Source organism: Corvus moneduloides, chromosome 6 (genome assembly GCF_009650955.1).
Source record: "Corvus moneduloides isolate bCorMon1 chromosome 6, bCorMon1.pri, whole genome shotgun sequence".
Lineage (NCBI taxonomy): Eukaryota > Metazoa > Chordata > Aves > Passeriformes > Corvidae > Corvus > Corvus moneduloides.
Window position 1 is genome coordinate 12,490,896 of NC_045481.1, and position 18,788 is coordinate 12,509,683.

The 18,788-nt window shown below is 38.5% G+C and overlaps 1 protein-coding gene across 2 annotated transcripts in view; it reads left to right on the forward strand.

Moving 5' to 3' along the window:
* SETD3 (SET domain containing 3, actin histidine methyltransferase) overlaps positions 1–18,788 on the forward strand; it is a 62,162-nt gene that overhangs the window by 1,595 nt on the left and 41,779 nt on the right. Inside the window, exon 2 of one of the 2 annotated variants that reach the window (XM_032112709.1) lies at positions 6,113–6,218. The exons of the other annotated variant lie outside the window; for it this stretch is intronic. Coding sequence (XP_031968600.1) covers positions 6,178–6,218 — 41 coding nt within the window. The 5' untranslated portion in view covers positions 6,113–6,177. The remainder of the gene's footprint in view (positions 1–6,112; positions 6,219–18,788) is intronic. 2 annotated transcript variants of the gene reach the window in all.

Genomic DNA, 18,788 nt, shown 5'->3' on the forward strand with positions numbered 1-18,788 from the left:
TGAAAACACATTCTTGGCATTGTGTGCCGAGAAATAGATTTAGGGTGTTGGGAGAAGAAATGCCACAAACCCCAAAATTGTTTGTAATCTGCATATCACTGTTTCCAGAGATGGCCTGATCTGTTGCTGAAATCAGATGTGCCTTGAAATAGAATTCTGGTTTCAGTGTGGTACAGAAATTAAAAATAAACCATGTTATGGCTCTCTGCATGGAAAAGTGTATATCTTGATGATGTTTTCATTTTAATAAATCTATCTAGACATGTCTACTGTATCTATGTAATACTTCATCATAGTGGTGCTGATTCTATAGTTAATCTGATAAATTGGGTTGTTCTCAGCAAGTGAGTATTTCAGTGGTTTCTCTTTGAAAATAAAATAGATGCTTTAAGGGTATTGGAAGTCTTGAGGGATCTGTATCTTTTCTGCTAGGCTGTCATAGTGCTTGGTGCATGAGACCTCATGATGCCTGTGGTGTAAGCTTTTGGAAGCCTGGGTGGTTCTGTTAAATCTGCCCATGCTGATGGCTGAAGGCAGGGTGGCTTGCTTTTATTCTCAATTAGGAGCTGTATTTTATAAAGTGAGGTTAATATTTTCTAAGTTAAGAACATTATTTAGGAACATGCAGGTAAAGAGAGTACCTAAAGGTTTTTAATTAATTCTGCTCTAAAGGAATTAGGAAAAAAGAGTTTGTGGGAGTCTTCAGGAGGAGCAAAATTCAAGCAAAGAAATAAATTTACAAAAGTGAGTTGGCAAATTGGTAGAGTTTTTCAGCTTATTTTCTTCAAAGTGTAAGTATTTTTTCTGATCAAATAGCTGTCTGAGGATCTGATTCAAGAGAGAGGCAAGGGAGTTAAGAGCTTGTTTCCTGTGGATAGTTAGTAAATTATCTTCCCTAGAAAGATCAGTAAGGTGTTGATAGTAAGAAGCACTCCATCTGCTTAAGAAAGCTTTAATGGGAGGTGAAGGGGTATAAGGACAAACCCATAGTAAATAATGTAATAGTTCTGAATTAGCAAGCTGATAAAAGTGAATTAAGAAACACATAGGGGTTTTTTGAGCTGTTCTCTTGGATATGGACCTTTTTTTTTTTGCCCTTCAGCATTTTGTGCTACCTTCAAATTAATTAATAATTTCTTACCAGAAGTTTATATTTAATTCATGAGGCAGTCTTGTGCCTAATATCTAGCTAGGTTCAACTGGGTGTGGGGGGAGATAATGTCAAAATGACAGTACTTACTTTTTTTAGTAGATTAGTACTATGTGAAGCATCTGAAATCAGAATACTGGCAAGACAGTTTTCTTTGATTCTAATTCTAAGAATAAATGTCTTTTGGAATTTGATTCCTAACAATTAGCTAAATTTGTTATAGTTGTTGTTTATTGTAGGTGTATCAAACAAATATTTAGCTAATTTTAGTAGCTTCTTTTGATATTATTTTGTAGATTGGCTTCTTCCCAGTATCACAGTAGTATTTATATACTGTCATTCTTTCCTTAACCTTACACTAAAATGGGATTAGCAAAGTTTTTTCTTTGCAGGGTAGATGTATGCAGTGCATACAGCAGTGGTTCAGTCTTTCTCTTTTCCAGATGCTTTAGGCTTGTGCTCATGTTGGCAAACCTGTGGTGGTACAGCTTTTTTAGTAAAGCGGATTATTTGATTCTGACCATCCTTTGTCAGATAATTTTATAGAGACACTTCAGCTTCCTAGGTTTGGTTTTAGATGTCTAATAATGTTTTTAACCTAGACTATTACGTAGAATATGAGAAAGGGCCTCTCAAAGTGAAAAGTACAGCAGGAGTTCTTCATTGCTCCATAAAAATGCCCCATTAGCGTTGTCTGGCCTTAGTCTTGTGTATTTGGAGCTAGACTTTGTAGAGACTTGTGTTTGTACAAATTAAGAGGCGAGTTCATGCCCAAGTGTGTTTTAACATTGCATTTTTGGTCTTGCCCTTCCTCTGCTTTAACCTTCTTTGCTCCCTTTTTCTGTTTTTAGCTGCTCTGCCCTACATTGCCTCTTGGTTGCATCTCTTCTAACAAATTACTATTCCAATTGCTCCATCTATCCATGTCCTTCCTTTACTACTTCCCATATTGTTCAGGTAGTCAGCTAATCCTTCTTTCTTTGAAATAAGGAAGAATTAGAGCTGTATTCTTTCATTTCAGTTCTGGGTTCTGTGGCCAGGCCAGAGCAGCAGACCTGTCACTGCAGGGAGGATTCCGCCTGTATGTCTAGCCTGGGCTGAATCATGCACAGATGTGAATGACTCCGCTTGAGATCAGTTTTGTCTCCAGTACTGGTGTTTACAGGCTCTGAAGTTGGCCAGATGTAGATAATACATAAAGCAGAAATGCAGGGAAAGACATGTTTCTGAGAATGTAGCTGCTAATATCCTATTAGGAATTAAAATACAATATAACTTGTAACTTGAGAGATCTTTTTACTCTTCAGAAGGATTTTCTGAGCCCAGTGTTAGAGTCTGTTATAAACTGGGGAATGACAGATTAGTATCCACTTCCTGGCTTATTTTATTCTTGGGTATATTCCCAATATCTCTGAAGGAGTTGGCTGCCCTGTCCTGGAAGTGCCTACAGCAGTGTTTGAACATGCTGTTTTTAACTAGTGTTTTAATGTAGGCCAAAATTGTTTTTGTAATTAAAGATGGACTGTAAACTCTGTCAGTTCTATTTAGTTGCTTTTTGATTGTTTCTGTTAAGAGTGCGATAACCTGCACTGAAAGGAGGGGAGTCCATCTCTGGGGCTCTTATGTTAGCTGTGTGATTGTAGCCTTTTGCATGCAGATCAGTTTGCAGGTTGTGCTTTTTATATGTTTGTATATATTTTAGAATATGATAAATAGTGATGAAATTCTCTCAATAAAACTGTCTCTTACGTTGCAAATGCTGCCTGTGTTTCTCAGTTAATATTGCTTTGTCTTTAATGCTTTATAGTACTAGTGCCTAAAGTTTTCAAGTAGTGTTTCAGCAGAGTAGGAAGAGAATGTGATGTGTGGATTTCTCCTTCCATGGAACCTATGTTACTGGTCCAGAGCTTCACGTATGCTGGGTCTTGCCTAGTATGCCCATTCTCATGCTAAGTTAAGGGAATATGAGTTACTTTGTGGGAAGGGGTTGGTGCCAACCAAGCATGAGGTGCAGGCTGTTTCCTGCCCTTGACAGGTCCTGTGGGGGTTGTCTTTGTGGCCTCTCTTAGAGGTGCTTGGTTATCTTCATTTGATGACTGTTTGTAGATGTAGCCACATAATAACTTCAAGAACTGAGAGAAGGAGATTTTGCATTTAAGAACTTTTTTATTGAAATATTTCTGACAAATACTTCTGAAAGACCTCTTTTTACAGGTTTGCCTCTAGGTAATTCAAATGAACAATGCCTTAGTGTCTGCAATTATATAATTTGTGGAACTGTATGTCTACTTTGTCCCACTGCTCAAGTCATCAGTGAGGATGATAATCAGTGTTAGTCCCAGTACTAATCCTTGGGGTATGCTGGTGTGACCAGCCTCCAGCTGAACTTTGTGCACCACATCCTCTTGAATCCAGCAGTGCAGCCAGTTTTCAGTCCACCTCACTGTCCACTAATTTAGTTGGTAGTTCATTAGCTTGTCTGAGTATGTGATGGTAGATGTTGTTAAAAGCCTTACTGATGTAGAGATGAACAGCATCCCCTGCTCTCCCATCAAGGTTACTTGCTTCCACGGCTTGCCTCCACTCAGCGCTGGTGAGGCCACATCTGGAGTGTAGTGTCCAGTTCCGAGCTGCCCAGTGTGAGAGGTGGAGTTACTGAAGAGAGGCCAGTGGAGAGCCGCTAAGCTGATTAAGGGACTTTCCTCATATGAAGAAAGGCTGGGAGAGCTGAGACTGTTTGGCCTAGAGAAAAGAAGGCTCAACAGGATCTTCTCAGTGTGTACAAATACCTGAAGGGGAGGGTGCAAAGAAGGCAGAGCCAGGTTTTTTCGGGGGTACACAGTGACAAGAAGTAACAGGCACAAACTGCAGCAGCAGATGTTCTCTCTGAGCATCAGGAAATACTTTTTTACTGTGAAAGTGACTGAGCACTGTTTGGAGACTGAGTCTCCATTCTTTGAAATATTTAAAAGCTGTCTGGACATGGTTCTGGGTGGCTGGCTCTAGGTGACACTGCCTGAGCAGGGGGGTTGAACAAGTCACTCTCCAATGGTCCCTTTCAGTGTGAGATTTTTTTTTAAAGTTTGTTTAAATGTTTGTATTCCTGATCCTATTTCACTAAAGGTAAGCCTTCCTTACATCAGATCTCAGGGCCTGGGATTCCTGAAGTCAAGTCTTGTCATTGAAGAAGACATGCAGTAGCAGTCTTCTTTTCTGTGTCCTTTGTCACCCGGTTCCCTGTCTCCATTCAGCATCAGGCTCACACCTTGCCTTGTCTTCTCTTCCTTTAGCTCCCAATGCACGCGTAGAAGCCATTCTTACTGTCCTTCTTTTACTTTGTCCCTTGCCGGATTCAACTCAAGTGGGCTTTAGCTTTCCTGTCCCCACCCTTGCATGCTCAAACAGTGCTTTGATTTCTCCTGAGTAACCTGGCCGTGCTTCCACCTCTTCTGTTTGTTTGAGTTTTGTCAGGAGTGTCTTTTCCATTCGTGCAGGCTTCTGGCCACCTTCGCTCAGGAACATCTTGTCTGCTGATGCAGACCTGCCACCTTCACTTAACATTCTGCAAAAAGGGATGGAGCATTCCTGAGCTTGGATGAAGTTATCATTGGAAGTCTTACCTCTTAAGATCTTAAAAATGATGGAGTAGTAGCGGAATGGCTTTATTTCCATCCTTCAGTTTTCAATTGTGTAGTCTTAGAAGAAGTGAAAGTAGTAAGCCACTAGAGTGTATTTTGTGAAACCATGCCTGAGACCAGATGCCTGCATTAACAAACACCAAGTTACCCTTGTGCATCAAATCTCTAGTTCCAGACAGTTATATGAGATTTGTTTTAGCATTTGATGTTACTTTTTTCCCCCCTAAATACAACAGAATATGATTTATCATTTTCAAAATTTATCATCCAAAAGTAGAAGGTGTTAGGCATATAGGTGATTTTGTTACGTTTTTGATACCTGTTCAGACAGCATTTTAGGGTTTGTCAAAATGGTTCCATTTTACTACTTTGATAGTCACTACACCTTATTCTGGTTTTAACACTGGTTTTTCCAGACTTTTACTGGGATATGATAAATTGTCACCAATATGTGCTTCCATTCTTTTGATATGTATCAGTTTTCTCAGTTCTTCAAAACCAGTGATAAAATGTTCAGATCTTCCAGTCTTAGCTGGTTCCCTGCACCTATTTACAGGTTTATTTATTCAGTTTTGTCAATTGAACCCTTGGTACAAAAGCATTTCTTTAATGCATCTGCATAGTTTCTTTCTTGTTGAATATGTTACTCAGAAATGGCTACTGGCCTGTATCTAAAAGCCTGTGACCCATTTGTCCAGGGCTTAGTTTTTTACATAAACAAAACTGACTTTTCAAAATAGACTCAGAACCTTCTGGATCTGTCTCCACTGCCTTGCACAGGCTGTGGTGTCTGGGTCGTCTGTGAGCTTCCAGGTGGCATGGTTAGAGCTGCTGGTTTAGGGAAACTGGTGATGGACACATTTCAACAGTCTTGTTGTCGTACTCCATCTCTAACCTCTGTAAACCAGCGGCCATTCTATAATTCTATAACTACTGTTTCTCACTTTGGAGGGTAACTGCCTGTGTCTGGATATTCCTGGAATGTCTTGATGTTTGGATACTGTCATGGAGATACATATATATAGATAGATAGATAGATATATTTAGATGTATCTTGCAACTGGACAATCTTTTCTTTGGAAACTGCCTTTTTCAAATGAAGTGGATCTTAACAGGAAGCTGAGCTGTGTGTGGATGAATTTCTTTGCTTCAGGAACTTTGTGTGCTGGGATAGTATTTTTTGACTTGTAGAAGGTAGTAAGGGTTGGCTGGTGAAGAAAGAAATGGCTGGTTACTTTGGATGACCACTTAGTGTTTCATTTTCCCCTTTGCTAACTAGAGTTGCATCAGTAGCATATTAATATATTAACTCTCCTTAAAATAGAGAAGCATCCAGTCCCTCTGGAGTATGCTGCACCTGATTCTGTCAGTCAGGAGCAAGTAGAATGGATGTTGTCAGACCAATTTGAGAAGCTCTGTGTGCTGATGCGGTGAGTACGCTGATAGAACTGTAAAACTTAGAGTTGCAGAAAATGACTGTTGGGTTTTCGTGTGGTTGTCAGATTCAGATTGTATCTGTTCTCTGCCCTTATTTCCAAAAGTCAGCATTCAAGCAGTTTTTTGTTCCCAGCTGATGCTTGGGAACAGTGAGCTCTGTAAGGGCTCATGAAATAACAATTTTTGCATTTGTCAATGCCCTATTAGAAAATAGAATTCCTGTTTTCAAGACAATGACAGATAATTATGATTTTCTTCTGTCACTGTAGGATACCTGGCTTCTACAACCTGCTTCTCTGACTTACCAAGTCTTTGAGTCCATGCCTGAATATAAAAAACTGGCCTGTTGCAATTTGAGTTTGGGCACTTAGAAAAAAAAAAATGAATAGACTAATACGAAAATTGCTTGCTCTGTTCTGTGATGTCTGAGAGTTGGTCTCTAAGTGTTTTGAAGGTATAGTGTAGAGTTTCATATAATGAGATGAACAGCCAAAAACTTTGCAAACTCTAGTAAACAGTGATCGTAGTCTTAAAGGCATGGTTTATGCCTAGTTTGATAGTGGGAAGTTAGTGTAATGATGCTGGTTTTATTTGTTGTACTGTGGTTTTACTGTAGCGCTCCAAGACAGCGAAATTCTGTACAACTTTGAGGAATATTTTACTGTTTTTGAGGAATATTTTACTGTCTGTAAAGATAAAGTTTTATCTTTCCCAGAAAACTCTTTAACAGCAGATCAGGTTAATAACAAAAAGCTGGTTTGAGCACATTTTTTCAGAATTCTGTCCTGACAGTGTATGACATGTTGGCCTAAGGCCTAGGACACGAGCGGTCTAGTTTTGGAGAGTACTGCTGCTCCCAGAATGCATTTTTCTCTGGTGGATAGAGATTTAGCAGTATGACCTGCAGCAATATACCAGGAGCAGCTACAATAGCCACGGTGTTTGTATTCTGTTCTCTCAGGAAGAATTACTTGGTCTGAGTGGAAGTCATCTCTATCTATCTACAAATTTGTCAGACTAGTAGATAATGGTTCTATTTGTGGTAGCAGGAAACTTAGCTACAAGAACTGGGAATCATAGTAACACTAACATCCAGTCTTGTCTGGAGTCATGCTGCTGCTTTTTCCCTCATTTGACATTATATTCAGTAGGAACAAATTTTCTTTTTGGGCTAATGTATATAAGCTTCATCTTGCAAGTGTTGCAGGTGTGACTTGTTGGTTAATGCAAAGTTCAGTTCGTGGTCCTTTATGGCCGAAGGAGACCTGGCGGTGTTGCTGGTGAGGGACATGGGGCTCTCACTGTGGCAGCAGCACCTGAGGCTGCTGCTTGAACTGGATCCTTGCTGCAGTACAGGAAACCATGCAGGTCTTGGATGAGATGGAAGGTGTTGGGTCTCCAGAGGCCTGGGACTGTTGAAAGTCCAAGCTGCTGGAATCTGTGCAAGTGGATTATTTTTGCTGGCTGTGCAGGAATGAGATAAGCCCAGGAAACTAGGAATGAAGGTACTTAGAAATAAGAACATTGAAATCTCAGTTTGGAGGGATCCGAGGCAAGACAAGCTCAGGCTTCCTAGAGTTTCATAGGGAGACTATAGAAGTCTTTGCAGCTCTTTATCTGAACATTTTGAAATACTGCTTCTAGGGTCTGGTCAGCTCTACTCTGTGATTCAGTGCATGGCTGGGGGTCAGAGGGATAGGTTGGTGACACGACTAGGGGTGTGCACCAAATTGGGGCAGGAAAACAGATTCTCAGCAGGCATGTTAACAGTTTATTAGTATACTAGAGACAGTTACCTTGTGAAAACATGCTGGTCAATCTTTCTGCCTTAATACAGAGAGGAGAGCTTTGTTCAGAAAGTTATATGGCCTTCCTAGGTGTTTTGGAACTGGAGTGGGCAATGTGCTTACTCTGTAATGTGTGTGCTAAAATAAACGTTTAAAATATTTCTGCTTTGGTCTGTGTTGTCACCTGCGAGCATACCAAAAAAAAAGTGCTGCCTAACAGTTCTCCCATCATTCTTCTGAATTGTGATGATTAAAATTCTGAGAAGTTGATGACAGTTTCAGTACTTTATGGTCTGCATATATTTTGTTTATTACTTTATCAAACATCTGAAAGCTCAGGGATGAAGCCAAGTTACACTTAATACTGCTGTGTCTTTCTTGTTCCTTAGAGCCCAGTAAATGTGTATGTTAAAAGCTTCTTTATTTCAAACCACTGCAGTGTTTGAGTAAACATGGAGGAGACTGTAAGGTCTCAAGTTGCCAACTATGAACGCCAGATATAAAGGGGCTTGAAAGAATATGCTACTTCATTTTCAAGGTCTAGAATAAAACCATCAGAAAACTGCCAGTTTTTCACCTGAAACTTCTAGACACCTTCTAAAATAATCACCATTTTAACCACTAGGTAGGGAGTGGGCTTAAGGCAAGTGGGTTTGGAAGACTTTCTGACAGTTGTTAAGCCCTCAATTACATCACTTATCAGGCATTCACTGCAGAAATTTTTTTTTCAATGTTCATAGCTCTTAAATGTTGCCAGAGGTTCCTCGCCCAACTGTCAAAATAGTACTCTTTTGGGATTTAGAAATGTGGAGTGCTTGGTCTGCCCCGGGTGGTTTCTGAGGACACTAAAATTGCAGTGAATTGAAGTGTAATCTTAACTGGGCTTGAGGGCTGTGATCCCTTCTGTAAGGGTTTGCCAGCAAAAGAAGCAGTTCTGTAATAAATGTATTGGTAAAATGTTTCTTTTAAGCTATTAAGGAGCATCCCCAGAGTATTTCTTATCAATTGCATTGCTATAAATCTGTGCACTGCTACGATTTATACATTGGCAACCATTGTACAACCTTGCTATATAACAAAGCACTCAACTCTCCTGAAATTTCACATGGGTATATATGGAATGAATGACAGTAATGCTCATTCATTATTTCCATGAATGGCCAGCGATAGACTTTTAGATATATGTTTACAATGAGTTGATGTCACTCTGCACCCAGAGCAGGAAGGCAGGCAGGTGTACTCTCTGTGTGGGTAAAGAACAGCATGTTCTCATGGAGGTGCAGTGCCACTCCAAACTTTTTGCCTCCATACAACTATGATTCTATTTCATATGTGCTGTCAGGTGTCCTTCAGAAGTGTACAAGGTGCACTGTATAATTTAACAGCAAGCCCATTAACTATTCCCACATCTTGGAAAGGTTAAGAAAAGGTACACAAATACCCCCTGGAATTCTCCAAACTTGTCTTTCCCTTGTTCACACTAGTTTGTTCTGTGGTTCTTGGCTGCAGCCTGGAAGCCCTGGGCATTCAATAAATACTTCTGGACCATGTTTTGTTTGTTGTGGTCTGATAGTGATCCTAAGCTCTCCTGGTCAGGGTGAAGTGCCGCCAGTACCACCTCTGACTGCATCTTCAAGGAATTCATCTGCTGCAGAAGCTTAATGGAACAGCTGTGCTTCATACTCTTAGCTAGAAAAAAATGCAGCAATTACTTAAAAACTGCTTAGATTCCCTTCTTTAAGGACAGGGTATTCCAGGAAGCAACATGAAACTGTAGCTGCATTCAGATATTTATAATTTCAAGCACAATTTAATTGTGCACACTGGGTAGTGTCAATTCAGTGTCCAAATATAGACACTTAAGTGGTTTTTTGTTTCCAGCAGTGGTATTGAAACACTCAGCCAATTTAGGTTGGTACAAGACATGAATGTATAATGAAACTTTTTGAGGGCAAGAATTGTGCATGTTGCCACATAGCCTAGAACAAGTCTTAAAGCTTGTAGAAACTTGTTTTCTGCACTGGATATCATCTTTCCTCCCTCCTTTTCATTACCGTGATTTGCAAGAGGTTTTTTGTAATTTTGTGTACATATTGCAAGGACTCTGTGGGTAGTAAGCTCTTTCAGTGAAAGTTATGTGATGTATCTGATGTATGGTTACATCTGCATCACCTGGCTGCTTGAGGAGTAACTTCAGCATGTGAATTAGTTACATTGGAAGGGCCCAAGGACTGTGGCTGTCCCTTTACAGGACGTGCTGCCTATGCTGAGACTGGAGATGTGGTTTGTCAGTATGATGGCCCTACATAATTATCTAATTGGAAGGCAGCAGTGTAGGAGGCAATAGTAAATCATATTGGAGTTGCTGTATGTGTGGAAAGCAGAGGGTAGGCAAAGGTGTTAAGGCAAAAACTAAGCTGAACTCAGAGGAGAATTTTTCAGTGCATAGCAATAATTGTGGGCCCAATTGCTACTAGGTTGCTTGAGCATTCCACTTAGGTGGAATTATTGTTGCAATTAAACAGTAGTCCTTGGCATTAAATGTCCTCATCTTTAAATCTCTTCCTTTGAGACAATTCAGTTAATTGGAATATATGTTATTTCCTAGTTATGTGTTACTTACACTATTGACTATAATGCAATTAAAAAAGAACTTTAAGAAGTCTACATAATGATACCCAAGAATTTTTTTTTGCTATTCAGCCAGGCTTTGTTCCTTCTGCTCTAGCTGTTATGTGAAGCAGCTCACAGTAAATATACAGTGATATATATCAATATGCATCCATCTTTTCTGTGCATTCTAGAGAATTTGAAAAAAAAAAATGGGTGGTACACACGCACTTTTTTTTTTCAGTAACACAAATGGAGGAATGGGTTAAATTTTTATTATCTTTCCCCTATTTAAAGAGGTGCTGCCTCTTTTTTGGTGGTTAAAATTACTGTGATTCTTGCTGACCAAGACACAGCCATGCGAAATGTACATTTTGGGTTAAAAAACAACTCCCATGGAAATAAATGCTTGGATAGCATAATCCTAAAGTCCTAATTGCATGCAAGGCCTTGCCAAAATCTCAAAGCGTGTTAGCTGTCTTGAACATGGACAGAACTTCTGCTCTTAGCTGTTCACTCTGGAGCAATGTATTGAGTGTTGCAGTGTTCTGTTGCACCTCTGTTAACGTAGTGTTGTTTAATTTTAACTCATGCCTTCATAGTCATCAGCGGTGACTAATTTTTTTTACTTCTGTTACTTAGTCTGACTAAGCAAAATACAGGTGATGGAAGGTCCTAGTTTTTGATCTTGTTAGTCATCACTGATGTTGAGATTTCCATGAAGACACTTGGTAAATGTGCCAGCATGGGCAGGGAGTTGCAGTCTGAAATGATATGCTGAAGTGATTTTGAGCCTTGTTGGCACATTGCAATGGCAAGTAGAACAGGTTGTGTTAAGCCATCACAGGACCTATTTTTGAAATTTGTGGAATATTTAGATCTTTACAAAGCTGCTTAAATACAGCAAAGGTAACACATAATTACTAGTTCTTGTCTTAGCATACAAACGCTTTTACTTAAGCATTGTGTAGTATGTATGTGCACAGGATTACAGGTAAAATCAAAGTAGCTTTTTAACTGTAAGTCTTGTGTAGCTATGACATACTGGCTAATAAATATTTTGGGCCATATTAACATTTCTGTATTTATGGTTTTACCATTTGGGAAGTTTTCTTATGTGAGCATAAGATCTTGACAACAACTAATCTTATTTGTTTTGTAGACTAAACTTTTTCAAAGTTTCTCCTATATGTTGAGGGTGTTTCTTCTGGGATTACACTGTCATAGCAAACAGCTATTCCAGGATGAAAGATGTAAGTAGTGTTCTCACAGGCAATCAAAATGTATTTTACATCTGGATTTGTTGAAGCACTTGTCAATCATGTGACTGTCTTGTGCCTTAGTAAACAGCCCAGATGTAGAATTAAGTAAAAAGATGGTCTAGCTGAAAAACAGATGCGTTGCAAGAACTGGATTTTTCTGAATAAGTAAAAAAGCAAAAATGTTATCTGACAATATATATTTTTAATTCACTTAGTTGATGTTAACTGTTTTTAAAGCAATGCCATGCATATACTGTAATTGTACTCAAACCCATCCTGTAGGAAGAGAAAGCATTCATTTGGAGGCATTAAGAATATAGACATACATTTCTAAGGATTTTTTTGCCACTAAGTTCTTTTCATTAGTGAAGACATTTTCTGTATCAGTCTTTATTTTTTTTCCCCATTGGGGGAAAAGTTTATTCCTAATCAGTTATATTTATTTAGATGATTGTACTTTTCATATGGTACTGTGTCTGCTTTAAAGAACAGCAAAGCTTACAACCTCTGGTGTGGTAGATTCCTTGAAGAAAATAGATGCGTGTTGGAAGCAAGTATCCTAGAGAGGAGAGACAGAGGTAAATGGTACCTACCTCCTGAAGGGAATAAAACCCATTGGCTAAGTGATTGTGAAAGATGAGAAAAGGTGTGGGAATGAATTAACTGAATGAAAAGACATGAGGCTTTCAAAGACTTTTTCTCAGGAAGACTGTTCTTGTTAAGAAGTGATGGTGACAACTTATTTAATTTGCTTTACTTGAGAGAGGAAATGTTCAGAGTCCTATTGCAAATAGATCATGTGGTTAAATCAGGGCTTTGAAAAGAAAATAAAACTGAGTTTGTGTTTGAAGTAGGCGAAGCTGCCCTGGGTGATTTCACAGGCCTCCTGAAGAAGGGAAGCGTACTACCCTGCAGCTTGGGCCGCAAGAAGCAGCATGGACATATTGGAGAAAATCCCTCTGTCCTGCTTTTCCTGTAGGTCTCTAAGTAGCGTTCTCTTGGTTGCTGTCACTGTTACTTTTCCTCTGGTAAATGACAGGCTGAGGAGAGAAGAGAAATAAAGCCTGTGGTAAGGATGAAAACTGTAGGCTTTACAAAGAAACAGAGCAGAGCAACTTCTTACTATTAATCCAGGAGATGGTGGGTGCTGTTCAGTGCAGTTCTTTATAGATGGGAAGATACAAGGGAATGGAGTAAGTGTTTTTTAATCAAGATGATTGTGGAGGAAGACCTGTGACTTTGGGGGGTCTTGAATCCAGGAAGCAGACACTAGAAAAGGAGAGGGCAATGGTAAGCAGAACCTCATAAGAGGGAACTGGAAAAACCCTGCAGTGTGTAACCAACATATGTGTGTTCTAGGATCTCTCTCTTCCTGCAGAACATGCGTATCTGCAGCTGTGGGTTGCTACTGGAGATGGGTTTCTTGACTTGATGTTCAAGTGAAAAGAGAGTATACAGATTAACTAGCAAGAAGGGACTGCATTTGAGGGGTGCAAGTTGTTTTGGGAGAGCAGAAGATCCTAGGGCACTCTGTGTTAGTTGTGCTGTGCATTGGGCTCTTTCTGAGTACAGCGTCTTGCCACAAGGAGCATGTGTATCAAAGCTAGCTCTTCAGGGAAATTGTGTGGGTTATGGCTAAGGGAAACATAAATTCATATTGTATTTTAAGTGGAATGCAATCATAAGTGGAAAAAATATGGGCTTTTCTATTATTAGTCTTATTAGTGCTTTCTGTAGGTCATTTTTGTCAACACTGTCATCAGTGTTACAGAAATACTTCAGATCCTGTTTAAAAAAATAGGCTGCCTTGTTATTATTACTCTATATAATCACAGAAGGTCCAACTTCCAAAAGAGCTTGCAACTTAAACAGAAGAACAGAGACATGCTGGAGAAAGAAAATACACAAAGACAGTGAACTGCAATGACATTTGTGTTTAGAACAGCTTTTGGGACAAGTTTGTAGAAGAAGTGGAAGAAAAAGGAAAAGGCAGTCATAGGAGAAGAGAATGAATAGCAAGAAGAGGAGGGGTGGAGTATATCAAAGGTGAGAGAGCTGGGGGAAAGGAATTGAATCAGTAACTAATTAGTCATTTATTTAGTGGGTACATTTAGATTAATACCTTAGGAGTGATGAGAATGTTAATGTGGTTTCCAAGTGACATGATGTAGGTGGTTTACACAAGAAAACATAGCATTCATTGTAAATGTATAAGCTGAATTTTTCTTAAAGATCACAGATCTCTTCCTCCACCCACACTGTTCTTACACTTCTTGATTTCATCTATTTGCTATAAAATGTATTTATCTTTTTAGCCACAGTCATAAGATTCAAGTTTAGGAGAAAAAGCGGAACTTGATCAGTGGAAGCAAAAGATCACATTCTGCATAAAACTGGTCATAGCAAGTGTAAAATTGTGTTCTCCTACATACAGATTGGAGAACTCCTGTCAGTTTCTTAGAAGCATTAGGCTTGCTTGTCCTTTAAGACCCTGGCTTCTTAACATATGTTGATATAAGAGATGATACACTTCCCTCTCTGAAGCAGAGGGGAAAAGGACTTAGGCTAGGCAATCAAACTAGAAAAAGAAATTGCAAGCCTCATTTATGTACATCCCACTCATCTGTCCCCCCTTTTGATGCAGCCACGGAACATATCCCACGGCCACCTACTATACTCACCTCTCCTTGCTCTTTGCATGGCTTGAGAATTCCCTTGTGTTCTTGTCTGCTCTTGTTTACCCGTATGTGTCCTTCTAATACAGATTCTAGATCTGCACCCCTCTGCCATCTGTGCCCATATGTGCCAAGTAGATGCATGGAGTGGTAACTATTATGTAATAATGAGAACATAATATAATTAGCATCTACAAGGATCTGAATTAAAGAAGATACAATGTTAAGATATTGCACTGAAATGTACTGAGTCCTTGAAGCAAAGTTAAACTTGAAGAGGTAACTCTTGCTGTGGGAATTCCTAACTTGGTTGGTATTACGAAGGCCTGGCAAATTTTTGGGTAGCTGGTTTAGTACTCTGTAAAGTAAAAGGTAATAGCTGAAGCAAATAAGGCTTGTCAGTTCTCACTGCAGCTCAGTTCATCCTGCTTCACCCATCACCTTATTGGGTGTTTTCATCAGCTTTGATGGAGGGGGAGTATTCTAACAGAACCTGACCTGCTCACTAGAGGAAAAGCTACGTTGAGAATAGTTCACCTTCTTGGCCTGTTGGTTAGTTAGTGACCACGTGTGCTAGTGGTTTTGCCCAACATGCACAGTTATATTGAAATCTGCAAAAGAAGATGCTGCCTGGCTCGTGTGGTCGTGTCGGGAGGGAACAGAAAGCAATGTGGAGTCCTGAAAGAGATGAGGAGGGTGACAGAGCACTACAGGGGTTTTGAGGCTATTGGGAAAGAAAGCGAGATACTCATCCAGAAGAAATCAGACTCCGTGTAGTCTGCATCATGTTGGATAATTTTTTTAAAACCAGCACAGTTAAAAATTAACATAGTGTTTGCTTAGCGCAGTGATCATTTTCACAGTTTTGTGACAAAGGCTGCAAACTTGTATTTTCACCCAGTCAGAGAGAAGGAGAGGTAGGTGTCTCTACAGTGCTTAAGGATAGATTTTACAATTTTTTTTCCTATCAAACCTGACTGCAGCTCTGTGTAGCGCTGCAGTGAACTTCTTGGTTGTCATGTGAATGTGAAAAGCTGGGGGGGTTTGTTAATGATTAAATGGATTTTTTTTTCTGACCTATTATTTGGCAAGATCTATATTTTATCATGCTAGCTTGGCATTGCGTCCATAAGGAAATGTAGTCCTGTGATGAAGTCAAATTCTCTAATACCATAAGTACTTGGTTTCTTAAATAAAATGCTAAAGCAATCATGGGGTTTTTTCTAACAAAACAACAAAAATGCTTTCGCTTGTTGGCAGTTCTTTAGTACTTCTGGGGTTTTGTGCAGACTTCTCATGGTTACCTTCTAAAGCTGTGAACATGCTCACTTCTTAAAGATGTAAGTAAAGAGGAGGCATATTTTACAGCTCATTAAAATATTATTTTTGTGTGTGATGTGGAAACCAGTTCAAAGTCTGACCCCACACAACTGCTCTTTGATAGCAGTATTGGAGAGGGGAGATGGATCATTTACACCCCTCACTGCCAGTTTTGGCGTGATTCTTTTTGTCAGCCAGCTGATACACTATATTTGGAAATGTGGCTGTGTTCTGTATTACTAAGGTTATTCATCATTGCTGTCAGTGTACTCGCTCTTTGGAGAATGCTTTCAGGAATTTTCAACAGCGTTCATATGAAAGAAAACATGGCATAGTACTTAAAAGCTATTCACCACAATACAGCCAGAAAACCAAACACAAAAAAACCCATCTGAATCACTTTTCCACTGAAATGTGTGCTGCTTCTTCAGATGTTCATAAAGTTTGTGGTTCATCTGAAGGATTTTTTGTTTCTCTCCACTTAGTGCAGCTATATTTTTTATACATATATATATATACACACACACATATATATATTTTTATATGTATTTATTGCTGGTTCTGTTGTCATGCAGGTACTGGAAAACACCTATTTTTTTCATTGCTATGTCAAAAAGAGGGTTCATACTTTATTTCTTTCTGAACAATAGTTTTAGTCACTTGCAAAAAAAAGATACTTTTTATCTGAAATTTTATTTCAAATGGAAAATATACTGCGTTTTTTTCCTGATGTTACAAATATTTCTTGGAATTCTGGGATTTTTTTTGAATTGAAATTTAACTCTAAAATCTATTTCATGAACTGAATTACAAAAGGTAGTTTCACAAAGGAAACACTTCCTCCATATTGGGTCTCCTGCTATCGTTACAATTCATCATTTGCTGGTTAAATACAGCAGAGCACTGCTCAACTAAACTGTCTCTTTTTCCAAATGTGAAATTGGATTAAGTTTTCTGTTAGATTTCAAAAGTTTTGAAAAACTTTTCATAAGCTATTTTTATATTATATATTTTATGAAATATAGTGTGTGATTTTTTTAATGGTACAAAGACTTCACTGTGCTGGTATTTGGAATACATTTTCTAGACAGCTATGTATAGCAGCAAATCCTTTCAAATTATGACTTACTAAACAATACAGCTGTCAGATGCATTAGGTTTTAAATAGTTATATATGTTTCATGTAACTGAGCAGTGAATGAAGCTAAGTATGTAGGAAGTAGAAACATGGTTTTTGATTAGGAATTGGATCAAAAAAGTACAGTTTTGATCAAGGTAGATGATTCCTTAAAAGGAAATACTTCCTTAACCAGATATCTCAAGATATCAGTCTGACGGTTTTGCTTTTTTTGTGAGTGAGAGAGACTTGCTGATTTAATCATGCATGCAGAATATTTTCTCTGTAGAAATTGTGATGACTAAGAAGCAATAGTTAGACAGGATGCATGTATCAAAGGAGAGAGCAGAGATACTTAGCTTATTTCATATTCATATGCTGGTAGCAGTGTACTGAAAAAATGCATTTCTGATTATGGTGCCATCAATCTTAGAGTTGTGTTCAATGAACTTGGTTTTTTTCTATGGTATGTTTGCTGTGCGTTATTTGAACATTAGTAGTAGCTGAGACAGATCTTGTATTAGCCTTGAATTTCTTACTTGTGTAGGCCAGATTTCAGCTAGATTTTTGGGTTTGGCCTCTGAAACAATATTCACCCAGGATAGTAATACAAATACAAAGCATTGTTCAAATTTTCCTTTTCATTGTATTTGGGAAGCTGAAGTTCACATCCTCTGAAATCAGCTTTATCTTTAGACATAATTCTTGGCAATACTTTCATTGGAATAATGGATTCTTGCTACTAACATGTTTCATAGAAGGAAAAATTCAAAAATTAGTGCTGACTGTGTACCATGTTTGAACACCTTCATGTATTGCTGTATTGTTCTGAATCCATGGTGGCACTTTTCATGTCTCCATGTATAATATGTGCACAGGTTTTTTTTTTGGTTTTTTTCTCATAAATTTACTGATGGATGTTTATATTTCAAGCAGATTCTTCCTCTCAATACAACTTACGAAAAAAGTAATGGAAAGAAAAAAGCCTGCAGTATATTAGCAGTTGTTTATACAGAGCATCTGCTAAGATTGTTTTTCCCCAATTTATTGATTGATTAGCTTGCTTCATTCTTGGAAATGAGAAACCAAAATCCTTCAAAATATTTTCATTTGTTCAACCTACATATCTTAATACTTATGAGCATCTTGCTATAAACTATAGGTTATAATTTATAACTTTTATCATGAACTACATACTGTGTGAGTGCTTTTTCTGATGATTCTAAAGATGCAAGGAATTGTGCTTAGAGGGAATGTAGAAAACATTTGTATGAATCAACACAGAACTGTGTTGTTCTTGCTCTTAAGATTTTGGACTCCATCTCCAAACCTGCTGTTAGATCCATTACTGACCCATCTGACTTGATTTTTCTTAAGAGCAGAAGAGTCTAAAATAAATGTACCAGGATGGCTGTGGGGGAGGGAAACACTCAAGTGAATAGGTGATGTGCAGATAAAGTCTTTGTGAAGGATATGTACCATGAGAAAATTACTGAGGGGTAAAGAAAAGCACAAACCAGAAGGAAAGACTGTATAATGGGAAGACCATGAAAATAAACTCTTAAGTTCCTTTTTTGTTGGTATTGTTATTTTTTATCTTTGTCTCACACTGCATTATGGCAGGTTGACCTTTTATATTGATCCTGTTTCCAATTTGTATTATTATAAATTCAGCATGGATTTCATAATGAGCATTACTGCCTCCTTCATCTGAGCTGAAAAATATTAAGAAATCTCATATCGAATGTAACTGTTTGTGGTAGATCAACACCTTTCAAGAGGATGTCCAGTG